The sequence below is a fragment of the Salmo salar genome, chromosome ssa06 (genome assembly GCF_905237065.1).
Source record: "Salmo salar chromosome ssa06, Ssal_v3.1, whole genome shotgun sequence".
Taxonomy (NCBI): Eukaryota; Metazoa; Chordata; class Actinopteri; order Salmoniformes; family Salmonidae; genus Salmo; species Salmo salar.
Window position 1 is genome coordinate 58,257,148 of NC_059447.1, and position 16,463 is coordinate 58,273,610.

General features: G+C 51.4%; 1 protein-coding gene across 3 annotated transcripts in view; it reads right to left on the minus strand.

Moving 5' to 3' along the window:
• LOC106607713 (midasin) overlaps positions 1–16,463 on the minus strand; it is a 43,799-nt gene that overhangs the window by 10,203 nt on the left and 17,133 nt on the right. For 2 of the 3 annotated variants that reach the window (XM_014204961.2, XM_014204960.2), the window contains exons 37-77: positions 16,156–16,278; positions 15,808–16,005; positions 15,570–15,677; positions 14,884–15,072; positions 14,696–14,785; positions 14,258–14,521; positions 13,691–13,958; positions 13,179–13,338; positions 12,871–12,987; positions 12,572–12,780; positions 12,276–12,424; positions 11,852–12,051; positions 11,472–11,701; positions 11,232–11,345; positions 10,910–11,039; positions 10,555–10,661; positions 10,291–10,424; positions 9,971–10,131; positions 9,610–9,730; positions 9,141–9,354; positions 8,804–9,050; positions 8,444–8,567; positions 8,113–8,280; positions 7,593–7,807; positions 6,971–7,376; positions 6,696–6,808; positions 5,890–6,559; positions 5,600–5,761; positions 5,100–5,382; positions 4,657–4,895; positions 3,932–4,027; positions 3,478–3,572; positions 3,135–3,259; positions 2,776–2,937; positions 2,461–2,644; positions 2,140–2,323; positions 1,832–1,985; positions 1,474–1,620; positions 1,226–1,352; positions 503–608; positions 197–312 (exon numbers count right to left, since the gene is read on the minus strand). In XM_014204961.2, the coding sequence (XP_014060436.2) occupies positions 197–312; positions 503–608; positions 1,226–1,352; positions 1,474–1,620; positions 1,832–1,985; positions 2,140–2,323; positions 2,461–2,644; positions 2,776–2,937; positions 3,135–3,259; positions 3,478–3,572; positions 3,932–4,027; positions 4,657–4,895; positions 5,100–5,382; positions 5,600–5,761; positions 5,890–6,559; positions 6,696–6,808; positions 6,971–7,376; positions 7,593–7,807; positions 8,113–8,280; positions 8,444–8,567; positions 8,804–9,050; positions 9,141–9,354; positions 9,610–9,730; positions 9,971–10,131; positions 10,291–10,424; positions 10,555–10,661; positions 10,910–11,039; positions 11,232–11,345; positions 11,472–11,701; positions 11,852–12,051; positions 12,276–12,424; positions 12,572–12,780; positions 12,871–12,987; positions 13,179–13,338; positions 13,691–13,958; positions 14,258–14,521; positions 14,696–14,785; positions 14,884–15,072; positions 15,570–15,677; positions 15,808–16,005; positions 16,156–16,278 (7,409 nt within the window). The remainder of the gene's footprint in view (positions 1–196; positions 313–502; positions 609–1,225; positions 1,353–1,473; positions 1,621–1,831; positions 1,986–2,139; positions 2,324–2,460; positions 2,645–2,775; positions 2,938–3,134; positions 3,260–3,477; positions 3,573–3,931; positions 4,028–4,656; positions 4,896–5,099; positions 5,383–5,599; positions 5,762–5,889; positions 6,560–6,695; positions 6,809–6,970; positions 7,377–7,592; positions 7,808–8,112; positions 8,281–8,443; positions 8,568–8,803; positions 9,051–9,140; positions 9,355–9,609; positions 9,731–9,970; positions 10,132–10,290; positions 10,425–10,554; positions 10,662–10,909; positions 11,040–11,231; positions 11,346–11,471; positions 11,702–11,851; positions 12,052–12,275; positions 12,425–12,571; positions 12,781–12,870; positions 12,988–13,178; positions 13,339–13,690; positions 13,959–14,257; positions 14,522–14,695; positions 14,786–14,883; positions 15,073–15,569; positions 15,678–15,807; positions 16,006–16,155; positions 16,279–16,463) is intronic. The other variant, XM_045720768.1, reaches the window with a different exon arrangement.

The following is a 16,463-nucleotide window of genomic DNA, read 5'->3' on the forward strand; positions in this document are numbered from 1 at the left end:
ATAGAGATACTCAAGTTGTCTCCCAAATAGAACCCTATATAGTGCGCTGCTTTTGACCAGGGCCCTATGCGGAATAAGGTGCCATGTAGGGAACAGGGTGCCATTTTGGACACAACCATACTATGAGATACACAGATCCTCTATCCAAAATGTAAGCTCTGAGGTGTAAGGTCATAGGTTAGACGTTAAGGTTCACCTGTGGTGGACCCACTGCTCCGTGAGCTTGGCCAGGCGTCGCCTCTGTCTGAGCAGCAGCTTGAACAGGTGGGAGGAGAAGCCTCGGCATCGATCAATGTTCCCAATCCCCAGCTCCTGGAACACACACACACACACACACAGTTCAAACTACGTCACAGTTGTTCAGACGCCGTTAAGGCCATGGATATCCTATCATTTGGCACGTAACTCAGTGGTTTAGGCCCCATTTAGAACACACAAAATAACCAATATATCGCAGTTGCAATGAAGTCAATCTGTCGGTCATTCCATTTCAGTCTTTCACCTTAGCAGCGCTCTGGAGAGCAGTCATCATGGCCGTTCTGCGGGCCCACGAGCGGTAGAAGTACTTCTGACAGCCGTCCCACGCAGCGCTCATCTCAGTAAACAAACTGAAAACAGACACAGTTCCATGCCACAGTCAACCAGGTACTCCGTGACGTACCGCACAGCTATTCAAAGACGTACCGCACAGCTATTCAAAGACGTACCGCACAGCTATTCAAAGACGTACCGCACAGCTATTCAAAGACGTACCGCACAGCTATTCAAAGACGTACCGCACAGCTATTCATAGACGTACCGCACAGCTATTCAAAGACGTACCGCACAGCTATTCAAAGACGTACCGCACAGCTATTCAAAGACGTACCGCACAGCTATTCAAAGACGTACCGCACAGCTATTCAAAGAGCGTGCACGCACAGCTATTCATAGACGTACCGCACAGCTATTCATAGACGCATGCCGCACAGCTATTCAAAGACGTACCGCACAGCTATTCAAAGACGTACCGCACAGCTATTCAAAGACGTACCGCACAGCTATTCAAAGAGCGTACGCACGCACAGCTATTCAAAGACGTACCGCACAGCTATTCAAAGACGTACCGCACAGCTATTCAAAGACGTACCGCACAGCTATTCAAAGACGTACCGCACAGCTATTCAAAGACGTACTGCACAGCTATTCAGAGTGTAATATTTCAGGTGGGAGCGTCTTGTCTTACCTGTTCTCGGCCTGCTCCTGGGTCCTGACTGCTGCCAGGGCGGTCTGCAGCTCCAGCGGCTGCAGACACAGGGTCTCCTCTGAGTCCGCTGTCCTGTTCCAGTTCAGGCCCTTACGGTAGGACAGACCTGCACGAAGACAGCAGCACCGTCAGTAAAACTCCGGTCATAAAATACTGTACAGTATCAGTGTTCTACCACACTGACATAAGATGTACTTGGGATACAAAGTCTATGTAGAGGGAGTCACCGATCTCAGCCAGCATCTTGAAGAGGTCAGACAGAGCTCTCTGCTTCTGCTGGAGGATGTGTTTGACCTCGGACTTCTGCTTCTCCTTCTCAGCTTTCAGGTCGATCGTGAGGCTCTGGAGGTCGCGCAGGTTGCTGATGATCTCCCCTGAAATAAAAAACACAAATACCTTAGTCAAAACTACAATCATTAAGGGACTTTTTCAACAATCTAATCCGAGGCAGTAGAACTTAAGCAAACATTTCTCATCCAAAACCTTTGATATCTTTTGTTTTTGTGATAGATTCTCAACGAGGCGGTACAAGCAGACGTTTCTCATCTAAAACTTGTGAGGCCATAGTTTTTCTCCGGCTCTTACCGGTGAAGACGTCCAGGTCCTCAGAGAGCTCGGGCAGGGGGTTCTTCTTCACCAGGGTCACACACATCTTCCTCATCTTCCTGGTGAGGAGGGGAAGACGGCCCTGCAGAGATGAGGGCTCCACACCTACCAAGCCCTCCTCTGGGGACTCACTCTGTAACACACACACACACAACACACAAGCACAGTCATTGCCAACATAAGAATGGATAACGATACTGGTCCAAACTGTCATTTTATGAGTCAGAACAATAATGTTTTTGTGTCAGATGAGAGTGATTGTGGCTAGAGGGTGGTTTGTACTGCACCTGTAGGTCTCTGGCCTTGCCAGGTAGGGCGTTCTTCAGGGCATGGTGAAGCCTGTGCAGCGGGGTGTTCTCTTGGTTGGCATCCACACTGTCCAGGCTGGCACTGCCGCCCTGCTCCATCAGTGCCGGGGCGCACGGCCCGCTCAGCGCTGCCTCAAACTTCTTCACGAACTTGAACAGGGTGCTGGGAAACCATAAGAGTGGTGGACATTGTCATGTATTGACTGGATTGTGATCAAGCTTCAAATGGTACGGTTTAACGGTCATTTTTTTTTAAATAAAACAAGAACATGAGGATCTTTCATTAACAGGCAGTCTTACCGATGGGTCTTGTCCACCGACTGTTTGATGGACCAGAAACTGACGTCATTCCACTTGGAGATCTTCACAAAGTCCTTGAGCTCCTTCTCAATGGGCTGGCGGAGCTGAGTGACTTTGGTCTGGATGCATTCTGAGAACTGCGTGTAGTACTTGTGCAGATTCCATAGGAGACTGCAGAGAGGTTCTGTGAAAGCAGGAAGGAGTTCCTAGTCAGGACTACATCTGCACGTTTGAAAACGGTGAACACCAAGTCAACCGACTTGGCGCAGACTACTGTGTGTAAAGTGTGCGAGGTGACGCTGGGTTGGGTCCCACCTTTTCCGTGCTGGCTGGGGGCCAGGAGGAGGTGGCAGTGGAAGCTGAGCAGCATGGCCAGCCGAGTGTGGTACTCCCCTAGAGTGGAACCCTCCATGAAGGCCTGCAGCGTGGACGACACCGTGGACAGGGACAGACTCTCCAGAGACAGATCGCCCTCTACTGGAGACAACAGAGGACAGGGAGAGTTAGCTGGCTAATACTCCAGTGTTCATTAGGGCATGCAATGGAAAACGCATCGAGAAACATTTCTCTCTTATTGGACAGGTCCAGGTAGTCCCTTCCTGTTTTAGTCCGTTTACTTCCGTTCGGTACCTTATGAATGTGACCCAACATTTTCATGGATGTGCAATAGGTACCTGTGCTGGTGTCCATCCTCTGCTCCTCCAGGTACCTCTCAACCAGCTGGTAGAGGGAGAACCAGTGCTTGGTGGATCTCTCTGTGTGACGCTTCAAGGCGTTGTCCAGACTGCTGGACCAACAGCTGTTGAGGCGTAGAAAGAAAGAAAATAGAAAGGCCTTAAAAAGTCTAGCGGGTTGTGGGAAACCGGATCCATTTTTCACCATGTCAAAAAGCATGCTAATTTCTCACCACGTCTACACTACAATAACTCCAACAGAAAATGTTATTATACACGTGAAAAAAAAGGTAACAGTATCATAACCAGGAGTATAACCCTGCCTGCTGTTTCTGTGCCTTACTTGAGCTCCAGTTTGCGCCACTGGATGATGAGGTTAGTGACAGGCTCCAACTCCCTCCTCAGAGAAACCTTGCGGCTGGCGTTGTTCTCCCAGTCCTGAGGAGGGCAAAGGGGGTGAAGTTAGAACAGGGTTAGGGCCATTATAGGGAGATATGTCCCAAATGGCACCCTATTGCCTTTACAAGGCACTACTTATGACTAGGGCTCAGGGCTATAGGGAGACATTTGGGGAGTGGGTATGGAGCCCAGTCGGCTCGGGGATTCAAACCAGCGACCTTTCGGTTACTGGCCCAACGCTCTTAAACTGCTAGGCTACCTGCCGCCGCTGGATAGCCTGGTCACAGGTCTGTTTGTACGGTCTTGCCAACTCCTATGGTCACGACAGCACAAACATACTGGATCTAGGGCCAGGCTAAGAGAGGGAGCGTAACAGCAGTAGTGGCAGGAGGACGCACCTGGGCTTTGCTGAGCAGGATCTCCAGGCCGTTGAGGAACTTGGCCAGTGGGCTGGCCAGACTGAAGCCCATGATCCTCTCCATCACCACCGTCAACTGGAACAGAGAGACAGACGCGCGCTCAGCAACACTAAACACCTGAATGCTTACTGTCAGGTTCTTATTTTATCAGAGTGAATATCTCACGGACACTAGAGAAGCTTAACCAAGTTGAATTCTTCCCGAAAGGGTCGTGACAGCTGTAATTCAGACAACCAGACATTTCTCACCGTCACAGGTATATATATATATATATATATCCCACTTAAAGACACTCCTCCTTCTCTCCAATCCTTACATCTTATGGTTAAACAGGAAGAGGGTAGTAAAACCCGTTTTACTCCCTTCAGGGGATCTGACCTCAACCCCTCCTTCGCCTTATCCACAGATGTTCATCTGCTTCCCGTAGAGCAATCCTTTGATCTCCCGTCCACCCGGCACATTCCACAGCCACTCCGTCTTTCTACAGATCTCACGCCTTTATATACTATGCGTCTGATCTATCATGTCTTCAATGTTCAATTTCTCTCTCGTGAAAGCCTTATGTTCCGCACGGGAATTAAGTGGATTAAGTAACATTCATTTAAAAATAGCACTTAACTACTAAGATCAGTGAACCCTTACTAGAGGATATGAGATACGAGACACTTATAAGCCCATAGCCTGGGCCACTCATGGCTCTTTACCTGCACTAGGGCAGGGTGCTCGGGCCACTCCTCCAGCCTCTGTCTGACAGCCAGGGCCAGCTGTTCCAGTACAGGCAGACACAGGCGGGCCTCGCTCATGTTGGGCTGCTGGTAGAAGTCATAGGGCCCGTCTGGCTGGAGGGTCAGGCCCTCGGGCCCCGGGGTCCCCTGGACAGTGTTCTGGAGCAGGGCGCTGAGGAGCAGCTGGGTGCCTGTCATCTGCTGGTCCATCTCAGAGTCTGAGGGCCACGATGGGGGAAATGCCATTTTAGACAAAAGTCATAATGTCTTAACACAGCAAACAGTAGATTTATGGAAATATTCTAAAGAGAAGAGCAGGATTCAGTTAAATCATAGGATAACATGCCTGTAGGCAGGGCTCAGCTTTTGCGTAATTGTGTAGATATAAATATAGACATGGCGTGACTAAATGTACTACCCACCCATGAGATGGTAGAAGCGTGACATCACAGGGGCTGTGGTCTGATAGGAGGAGACCAGAGCTCGGATGTGATCTCTGCTGTGATTGGCTGGAGCACTGGCCTGGTACCACAGTGATTGGGTGTAGCCCAGACAGAGGCGTTGATGGACCTGTACCACAGTGTTCATACAGGCTGGAGACAGGCAGCCAGCGTCGCTGGGATCTTCTGTCACTTCCTCCTCCTCTGGCTCTCCCCTGTCTGCCGGTCCTTCCAGACTGGGCTGGGCAGTGATGTCAGAAAAGTCCTGAGGAGAGAGAGAGACAGAAGAGAAAGTGAGAGAGGGAGAGATGAGAGAAAGTGAGAGAGACAGAAGAGAAAGTGAGAGAGACAGAAGAGAAAGTGAGAGAGGGTTAGAGAGGCAGGTTGTTTACGGTTGCAAAAGTTGACTAGGTGATAGTGAAATGTAACAAACTAAAGAGAGATGACATTGGATCCATTGGCTAGCCCTGAAGTGACTGTACCTTGTTAAACTGGGGGAAGCAGCGTCGGAAGTCTCTCTCCTCTTGCTCGTCCTCGCTCAGGCCCGTTCCGTGGAGTCTGCTGCGGTGACGGTACAGACTGGCCTCGAGCTGCTCTCTCTCCCGCGTACGTCTTTCCTGCTCGTCCCACTCGTTCACCAGAGCCTGGACATACCGCATGACAAACAACATGAACACTGGTTGGTCCACCTGACTATCAATCAATAAGATCAACAAATGCCAATCAAAAAGTCGACATCCAATGTTATCCAATCAAAAGTTGTGACGCCCACCTGACAGATGTGTCTGAAGAGTTTGAGTGTGTCCTGGCTGAGCTGGCCTGTGGAGAGGGCGTGACACTGCAGGTACAGCAGAGCGTTCAGGAGTAACGTCCCTGGCTCTGGGACCACGTGATCTGGGTCCGGCTGGGGCAAGAGCTTCCCTAGGCCCCTCAGAACATCCATGCAGCCCCTGGAGCACAGGTAGTCTGCCCTGGCCAGGTAAGAGGGCAGGCTGGGGGAGATGGAAGGGAAGGCCAGTAGGCAGGACACCAGCTTGGGCAGGCCAGGAATGGGGGTTAGGGAGGAGTCCACCTGGGATGCCACCAGCCTCATGCCGTGCCGGAGCTGGAGGATGGCGGTCCTCAGGGGCCCCACCACGTCAGGGTACAGCGGGTACTCCTCCACCAGCCTCTGGGCGAAGCGGTGCTGCGATGCCTGCCACACAGCCTCCTCCTTCAGCAGGCCCTGAGTCCCCGACCTGAATTTGAGGCCGCTCCCCTGGAGGGCTTTCAGCAGGTGGGAGAGCATGTCTTCCACAGCGGCCGGCTGGCCGATGCTGCAGAGGTAGTGCTGCAGCTCCTGGAACAGCCTGCCGTACTGGGGCTCGTTGGGCCTGCAGGCCTGCTTCCTGGAGAGCTCTGCTATCTGCTCCTTCAACTGCTGCATACGGATCCACAGGTACCTGCGAAAACAGAGACAATCACGTTTAAAAAGACCCCAATCTGGCAAAAACCAGAACTATCTGTGGCCAAATGCATAATATATTGCCATGGTGTCTGTGGACACGTTGAGTTCTGATACTGCGGACGGTTGTTCACCTGATGCGAGGATGCTGGAAGCCGTCGGTGGTGCTGCTCTCCTCCAGCTCAACTCCGGTCAGCAGCTGAGAGGACAGACTGCGTCCTCGCCACTCCTCCTGCAGCAAAGCCAGCTGGGAAAGAAAAGGAAGGGACACTGTGAACGTCACATATAGGGGAAGAGAATGACACTCAACTCCAATGTTAAGAAAGACCAGAGACTTAATATCTCCTGTCATTACTACACTCCACAAGGTTGAAAGGATTAAGAGAATGCTGCATTGACAGTGGCCCACCTCCTCCTGGGCGTAGTCCAGCTTGTAGGCCCTCTTCACGGCCGGGTCGAAGATGGTCTGTGGGGTCCAGGTCTTAATCTGCAGCAGGCCCATGTTGACCCAGAAGACCCCGGAGCGGACCAGCTGGCTGAAGCCCTGGACGCGGATGGAGCCCTGGACCCTGTTCTGGACAAACTGCTGCAGGCAGGTGAGGAGGGCGTCCAGCAGGCCTTCGGGGAGCAGGTTGGGGGGCAGGAAGTCCCTGAGGGCGGTCTGGACCTCCTGGGCAGCTACCAGAGGGTCCTGGTCCTCCACCAGGCTCTCGCAGGTCTCGGTGTAGCCCTCCTGCAGCCCTGGGGGGAGCAGCTCTGACAGGGACTGTAGCTGCCTGCGCAGCACCACACCCTGCAGCCGCAGGTCAGTACTCCTGAGAGAACCAACAGAGAGAGGGTGAGACAGAGATCCTCTAGCCGAGTCAAATGGATATTAATAGCGGCCTTGTAGATATGCACCAAAACCACAGATTGCGTGCACCACTCTTGATATAGGTAGGGTAAGGAGTTTTCCTATTGATAGTGTCAGCGTTCTATATGATTCCTCTCTAGAAGCCTGAGGTGCATGCGTCTTTCTCCAGCGCGTGTACCTGAACTCGGCCAGGGCCGGGACAGCCATGTTGTCCCACAGCACGGCGGTGACGTCTTGGAGCTGCTCGGTCCTCTCCCTCCACTCCCCCAGGGTGACCCGGGACGAGGACAGGAGGGACGTCCCCGTGGGGTCCCAACGTCCCCCTGTCTCGCTGCTGCTAAGAACCCCTGACATGCATCTGGACCACACAGCTTTGCTCAGCATGTCAGGACCCTAGAGGTGACGCAAGGAGAGTGAGTGAACGCCTCATTTATGGAAAACCCAAATCCAATTAAATAATTAACTAAATCTCATCCTCCAGCCGGCTCTGTATGTGTTACAACTGAGGTTAAGAAGTAAGAAGGTTAAGAATTAACATATTGGAATCAGAATGGCAGGAAATGGAATTAAATTCAGTGATGTAAATGGGTCCAAATCCTGATGCACAAATCAAACCAACATCATTGACATCAACACACATTGAGATTGTTTTGGCAAGCTGTGAGCCTCTCTAATATCATACATGTTACATTAGCTACCATTTTTTCAGGTCCCAGAGGTGACTTGGATGATATCATCTGGCCCTCAGGACACAGGGGGTCCCACTTCAGCCAGCGCTCGGGGTCAGCGGTCACACTGCTGCTCCACAGGGCCCACAGGGCCTCTGACAGCAGATCACACCACACAAACTGCAGCTCCTCCACAGGCTGGGAGGGGAAATGCAGGCAGGCACAAACAGTCAACAACGCATGACACAAAACCACATCTTCTGTTCTGTTTGAGGCACAGGTACCGGGATGTCCTCTTGAAGGACAATACAACAACACGATAAATCAATCATACTGAGGGTAAACTGGTTGAACCACTGACCCGGTCACTGCTGAGGAGGAACCAGAGAGGCTGGAGCTGGCTGACGTTCATGGGGGTGGACTGGAGACAGAAGCGCAGGTGTTGGGAGACCTCACGACGCAGGCTGTCCTCGGACTCCCTGTCCCTGTGGGCAAAAGTCAACACTAGCTAGTTATCGATACAACTACGTGACACGACAACCGTATTTTTGATGGCATTGTTGCTGCTTTTGTGTGAGGTTTCTAATATGCCAGAGATGACACATTTGAAACGCTACATACTTTCAGGCATGATTCAAAATCCGATTCAGTAAAGCAAGATAATCCTCCATCCGTCATGAAGTGTACTTCCTCCATTGAGCCAGTTTGGCCGTTCTCTTACCCCTGTGTGAGAGCCAGCTGCAGCAGGTCGGTGCTGAGCCGGAGCTGGTTGAGGACGGCCAGCTCCTCCATGAGAGGCCAGAGCTGGGCCCTGCGGCTGAGCTGCTGTAGCACCTCTCTACAGGGAGGGGCGCTGTCCCCCTGGTCCCCCTCGTCGTGCATGGAGGAGGGGCGTACCTCCAGAAGGCCGCACGAGGTCATGTGATCCTGCTGCTGCTGGACGCACGACACCAGCCTCTCTAGGACACCTGGGGCCAGAATAGAATGGAATAATGAATAGTTGATGCAAACACTGTCAGATCGACACACAGACACTTCACTCTGTAGCACCAGGTTACCGGAGTTCTGGGGCTCTAGCTGGTTGTTGGCTAGCAGGACCAGGCCCCAGGCTTCGAGCAGTCTTTCCTTGGTGTCCAGGCCCAGAGCTGCTCCCTGCAGGCGGACCAGCTCCTGTCTCCACAGGGAGGCTGTGTTGTCCAGCCTCAGGTCACCCACGTCCAGGGCCCTGCTCAGGACCCTCAGCTGGGAAGCACACTCAGCCACAGACTCCAGCTGTGGGAGATGGAGAGGGAGACAGCATCATATAACATGGACGATCTCCATGAACTCTACCCGATGAAGGTATCCGACAAATACCGTTACGCAATGTTTTAACTTTCACAATAAATCCTAGATGTTTTTTTTGGTTTTAGAATGGAGAGTTCAACTTCAGTTAGCACCTCTACTCCACTTGACTGCCAATAACAGTTAGGGCAGTGTAAAGGTGTTTGTCATAGTGGATTGAATGCTCTCGCTCTTCCTCTGTACCTTGAATGGAAGGGGTTTCCCCAGGGTCTTCTGGATCCCCTTCAGGGCGGTGGCCACGGTAACAGAGGTGGACAGGACGGTCTGGATGGCAGCTGACACCGTCTGGAGCTCCCGCTGACCACTGGAACAGCAGGGCAGCACAGGGTTGTCGTCAGTCATTACATTGCAGCCAGAAAACACAAAGTCCCCCTCCCCAATGACCGTTATTACTACGCTGACTCTGGTCAAAAGTAGTGGACGATGTAGGGAACAGGCGACGCGACAACTTTTACTGCCAATGTGTTTGATTCTAAATGTCCAGAAAGTCCATCGGAGGATTCTAACGCTGACTCCTGGGTAAAAAAAGGAAGGCGTCACTCACTCATGGGTGCCATCTCCCAGTAGCAGCTGTGGCAGCCGAAGGATGAGGTGTTTCTGGACCCACTGCCAGTGCAGCGACAGGACCGACACTCCCTGGGAGTCGGCAGGCAGCGAGTTACACACCTGCCAGAACCGGTCTCTCCACTGCAGCAGCTGCAGGATCTGTGGACACCATAGATCCAATGTATTACTATCTTTCTATTTCATTCCATGGTGGACACGCGACACACACACACACAAGTTAAGCCAAGGTTGACGACGGTTGCTGAATGAGAGAAACTCAAATGCAACTGCAATGACTACGACGGTGTTACGACGGACCTCGAACATGAGGTGGTCAGATATGTAGGGTTGTCCAGTCTGCACGGCCTGCAGCGTGAAGGTGTCCCACAGGTCAAAGAAGGAGCGCAGGTGCATCAGCACTGGGTGAGGCAGACGACCAATGTCCACCGTCCCTTTAACGGTCAAAACAAAACACCATCAATATTAAAACCTTCCTATTACCACAATCCCCCCCCCCCTGAAATACTATATACTTGACTAAGTATATGTTCAACATGGTGTACTGTACAGACGAAGCTGTACCTTTGGAGAAAGCAGTGGCCAGCCTCAACGCACTGTTGTGTGCTGATGTCTTGATCGCACAGCTCCCCACCGCAGCCCTCTCCTCTCTGTCCATCAACAGTATGATCCTGTTAAGACGCACATCACACCCAGGTTACCCAGCAACCACAGTCACCGATGTAAACCCAGTCGCTAAACATCCAGACTACCGGACAGAGGTCGAATCCAAAATGGCTCCATATATATATATATATATATATATATATATAAAAAGGCACTAGTTTTGACCGGAGCCCAATATGCCCCGGTGAAAAAAAAAAAAGCAGTGCACTATATAGGGAATAGGGTCCAATATGGGACACAGCCGAACGCATACCTGTTGGCCACTGCGTTGAGAGCCTCCATGAACTCCATGTACCTCTCCTCGTCCTCAAAGTTGCACGTGTTAGCCAGAATGTCCAGGTACTGCTTGTTCCAACGCATGTCCACCAGAATCCTGTAGTCATCTAACAAGAACAGACATGACCATTAACGTCAACTGTGCAATTTGTGGAAAGGGATTGTTTTGATGGGAGTTATGGTATGTAAGATCTGTGCAAAAGAGTTGGAGGGTGTTCGGAAATAGCCGGGGAGGTTTTTGTTGTTGGTACAATCGGTATATAACGTACACGTTGAGGAATTGAGTTTGTTTAGCCTACCTGTGCTGTGTGGCTGCAGCAGCTCAGTGAGGGACTTTCCCTTCACAGTCAGCTTGCTGCTGAACATGGCCTTCAGAGCTCTGTTCCCTGCCTCCAGCTGCACCAGTGCCACCTCTGAAACAATAAAACGGATATCAGAGAAGTCCTTCAGAGTAACATGCACCACAGACAGACGGCTACAAAGCTCCATAAAGGATTTAAAAAAACATAGGAATAAGAGCAGTGAGTGGAGCTCCCTACCAGGGGCGTGCTTGTAGCTCTTGGCTAGGCTGGAGAGCCAGGCGGTGCGGAGCATCCAGTCGGAGTGCGAGGCCCTTTCGATGAGGAGTCTGACGGCGGTGGGTAGCAGGCGTAGGGCGTCACCGTCCTCCACCAGGTCCACCACGCCGCCGGAGAACACCAGACCCTCGTGCAGCGCTGTCCCGCTCTGAAGCGCCCTCTGGAGGTCACACAGGCTCAGCGGACGGCTCCTGGTGACACACGTCAATCCAAAACGGTAGCATTATCGCTACAATAAGACCCGGTAAATCTCTGGGGCCTAGTTCTAATCTGTTTTTCCAGGCCTTGTCATATGATCAGTAAAAACCCCTGGCCCGACCTGTGACCTACGAGTCTCTCACCTCTTGCCCTGCATGCTGAGCGTGTTGAGGCAGAAGGAGAGGACCTGTCCGTCGCGGAGGACCGAGGAGAAGCAGGAGTCCTCCGTGGATAGCAGGGCGGAGGGGAAGCCGTCGGGCCACACCCCGGCACACAGCAGCCCGCTGCCCCAGTCCTCTGTGTCCAGGATGGACAGGCGACGCTCAATCACCTCCTGGGCTTGCTGGAACAAAACAGAGCAGGGGGCAAAACATGTAAAGCTTATCAATAAGATAGAATATAAACATATGAGAATAGAAGTCGTATTGGACAGTGGGATGTCACTACATAGATCTAGACTGGTCTCCGGGGTATCCCACATCACAGAGTAACAGGCTGATTGGCTGAGGGTAGCGGTGAGAGTTTCATACGGTGGTCTATAATAGACAAGGTGGTGGTGGTTGGTACCTGTTGGCTGGCGTTGGTGCGTTGGCAGAGGGAGTAGGCCTCACCACAGGCATGCTGTAGGGCACTGGGCAGGTCCACCCCTCTCTGCAGCTGGCAGGACAGCAGGGCTGCAGCGTGGAGCAGGGAGGAGACGCATGACGCAGGGGAGTCTGGGTGGACAGAGAGATTCATGTCAGATGGACTCCTTCTACGGATACCTTTGATTTGGAAGAAACAAGCAACGTGCCAACCCCAGCTGATATCTAACTGATATCCTCCATCTTTTGGAGAGGTTTCTCTCAGTGCCCAGGGCTTACCCCAGATGGTAGCTTTGATGTCGGTGTGTATCTCGATCAGCAGGTCACACACACAGTCTCCGGTCACCCCGGCGGTGTGGAGTACAGTCTTCAGGTCCAGCGTGTCCCAGCAGACCCCCTCGTGTTCCCCTGGGATGTAGATCTCCACCCCTCGGTTCCTCATGGCTCTGGAGATCGCTCCATGGATTGGGTCCATGGTCAGGAACAACCTAAAGGAGATGGGGAGACGTGATGAGTTGAGACTGGACTATCCAAACAGAGTGTGTGTGTGTGTGTGTGTGTAACCTTTTGTATTGTACCTGAAGTTGGGGTGTGGGGTGATGGAGGGGGTGGTTCCGTCGATGACCCCGCGCTCGTTGATGGTCAGACAGCCGCCGGGCTCCAGCAGGGCATTCAGACGGTCCAACACAGAGGGACTTAACACAAACACAACAGCCATTTACCACACGTCTACCATCTGCAACACACTCTTGTGGCATCCTGCATCAGACCAAGGGTTAACTCAAACCAAGGGTTAACTCAAACCAAGGGGTTCAGGAACTACCTGAGAAATATAACAGTGTCTTTTCCTTCAATGTGATCATTTCAGATGCAGGCCATTTCTCACCTGCAGAAGTTGACGTTGTCCATGAGCAGCCAATCCCCAGCCTGCAGGGCCTGCACCAGCATGCCGTCCAGCCACTCAAAGCCTCCGTTACTCCAGCCGTCCTGCAGCTGGGCCAGACGCTCCTTCAGCAGGGTGAAGTCCATCTGCAGCTTGGACATGTCTGGAGAGAGGGCGGGGACACAGAACATAAGAGGTTACACTACTTTATCACACGAAGACGGGTAGATATTTTCCTCGAGCAACGATACGTGCAGTGAGCAAAATGCTACGGTTAGTTTCCCCACAGCCCCTGTGTACAACGACCCAGTGTACAACGACCCAGTGTTGTCCTTCTTTACGACTTGCTTCAAACATTTCATTAATCGACTACTCAAACACTGTCATCGTGACTCTAGCGATCGTCTGTTCCAGAGGGAGCTGCCTGGTCCTGACACGACCTCGAGGAAGATGCACATGTACCTTCATGCCCGTTTGTGTTCTTCAATCAACGTCAAGTGTCAAATATACCGTACCTGTGAACACCTTGAGCTTGGTGTTGAGCTTCTGCAGCAGGAGGATGATGACCTCCAGTTTGTTGAGCGCCTCCGAGGTCACCGCCCCGCCGGTCCTCTCCAGCCCCTCCTCCTTCAGCCAGCGGTAGAACAGGCTCCAGGTCTTCAACAGGAACTCGGTGTCCTGCACCCCCGCCCCGTCCAGCGACATCAGACCCCGCCGCGTCACCATGGCGACGATGTAGTCCACGTTCTCCAGCACCTGCTGCCAGGGCCGAACGATGTCCACCTGGAAAGAGAACAGACCCAACTCGGCACTCTGGGAAGGAAAAACGGGGGCCGACCCGACCCGTGCTGCAATCCCAACTCAACCAGCACTATAACTCAATACTCAATACTAAGATGCTACAAAGAAGCATTTATAGTATGCGTGTTCAGCTAAATTGCAGTGGGACTGCACAGAATCACTGATCTACAAATCACCTTGTATTCCTAATTACTACTCATTAGGTGTCTTGATTACATAACTACTCTGCTCGTCGCCTTGCTCAAACTGATCCTCTCAAAAGTCTCTCTGTGATTGGTTACCTGCTCGAACCCTCCCAGCAGCTCGGTGGTGTCCATGGCGCTGTTCATGGCCATGACGCGGAGGCGGTGTCCGGTGAGCAGGGCCAGGAGGCGCACCAGGCTGGTCTTCCCGCTGGCCGTGGGGCCCACCAGCACCGCCATCCAGCCCATCTCCACACACTTCATCAGGGACTCCAGGGGCCGAAGTGCCTGGTGGGTGATGGACAGAGGAGGGTCCAGGGCCACAGGGGCACCTCCGCTACGCTGGAGCACAGAGAAGCCCACCTGGATGAGAGGGAGAGAGGAGGAGGACAGAGAAGAGGGTCAATTCACTTTCTCGATAATTAGCTCTGAACGACACCATTTCATCAGTACAATCAAAACATTTCTTGATAATATCTTCCAATAATAATAATATATTTCAACTGAAAATTGGATGGAGTTCGCAACATGGCTGACCTGCAGATTGAGTGGAGTGATGTGGAATTGTCTTGATCCGGTGTAAGGCTCAAAGTCCTCACCAAACACCTTCCTGAACACAGACAGCACCTGAAGACAAAAACACGTCAAGAGATAAAAAAGGAAGTTTGAACACAAACCCACCGAGTAAAGGTGCTACATATGTACAGGAGTTGTAGTCTACATACCTGGGCTTTGTCTGCCTCGGTCCTCATCCTATCAGCGTACACCAACCCCACATGCTGACCCGGGTTGAAGAACCCTGGCGATTGGTCGGCCTGCATCAGCTGACACCAGCGGAACATGTCACGCAGGTTGAACTCCCAGGGGCCTCCTCTCTGACCCCACTTCCTCTCCACAGACACCTCATGGACCAGCTGTGAGAAAATAAGAATGCAATACAACTTTGTCCATTAAAACAGAAATCTTTCTTTTTACTGCGTTTTTTTAGGGGAACAGAGTTAAGGAATATGAGTGGCTGGACAAAATGGTGTTTAAGACAGCAAAAACGGACTATGAGAAATATGGTGGCCAACAAAGAAATGGGGGGGGGGCTCAGTTACTTCATGACATTACAGGTGGAAAAAACAAAAACAGAATTGATTCTCTATCAAACAAGTCCTCAACATAAAATCAGATGACTACAGTGACCCATTTGACAAGGACAACGTGTTTTTTGGTCACTTCGCCGCGCACTAATGGCACTGAATGTGAGGAACATCGGCCGCAGCTCTACAGGCTGGCGGGCATTGTCCTTGGCCGCGAGGTCAAATATGGACACATGTCACCTCCCCAACGGTCACAGAGAGCCAGAATAACAAAGAGTTGAAAAGGACTGAATGGGGAGTCGGTGTAACAGGACGGCTCTACCTACCCGGTTGTTGAACTGCACCATTTTAGAGATGATCTGATTGTCAATGTTCGGGAAGATTGAGTCTCCTATGAATTCCATGTCCTCACTGGTCAGTTGATCCACAAACACCTGAGAAAATATGTGAAATGTCTGTTTATTCCCCCCCCAAATGACTACAATATATTCAAAAACAACCATAATATTTATTCAACGTATCATTACATAATATATCTAAAACACCGGCTCTTTAATCACTTACCTGAGTGAATCTGTTGAGGAAGGATTTGGGCAGGCCCTTGCGCCCCCCTCCTTGAGTAAAGGGGTTCTGGCAGCCAAAGATCTTGGTCTTCTCGTGTTGTACCTGGAAGCTCATGCCCAGCTCTGGGATGTAGATCTCAGCACGGTGGTCAAAGCAGGCGTTTAACCCCTCCAGGACTGACTGTGATGCCAAGTTTAACTACACAGAAAAATAGACGTGTCATAAAAATCGCATTCTTCTCCGAAACATTTCATTTATAATCACCTAAAACAACACAAATTCGAGTAAGTTTATACAAATGTCTATTTGCTGGGGAGTTAATAACAAAAAACAGTGAGAGCCCCCCACCTCATCCAGGACAATCCAGTGTCCAGCCTTCAGTCCAGCCAGGAGAGGGCCATCCCGCCATGCAAACTCTCCGCCTTTTCCTCCCTCCACAGGCAGGTCTGTCCCAAACAGGTCTGTCACATCCTGTCAGAAAAGGATATGACATCGTACATAGGTTAAAAGTTCTTCCACTTGTCCATTACTGTGTTGTTAATTCCTTGCTCATTTAATTTCACAATCTCATAAATTTATACCAGTACAACGATATGACAACATGTACCTGAAGTTGATAGTTCAGGAATGACATAATAATACTATATAGTATACAC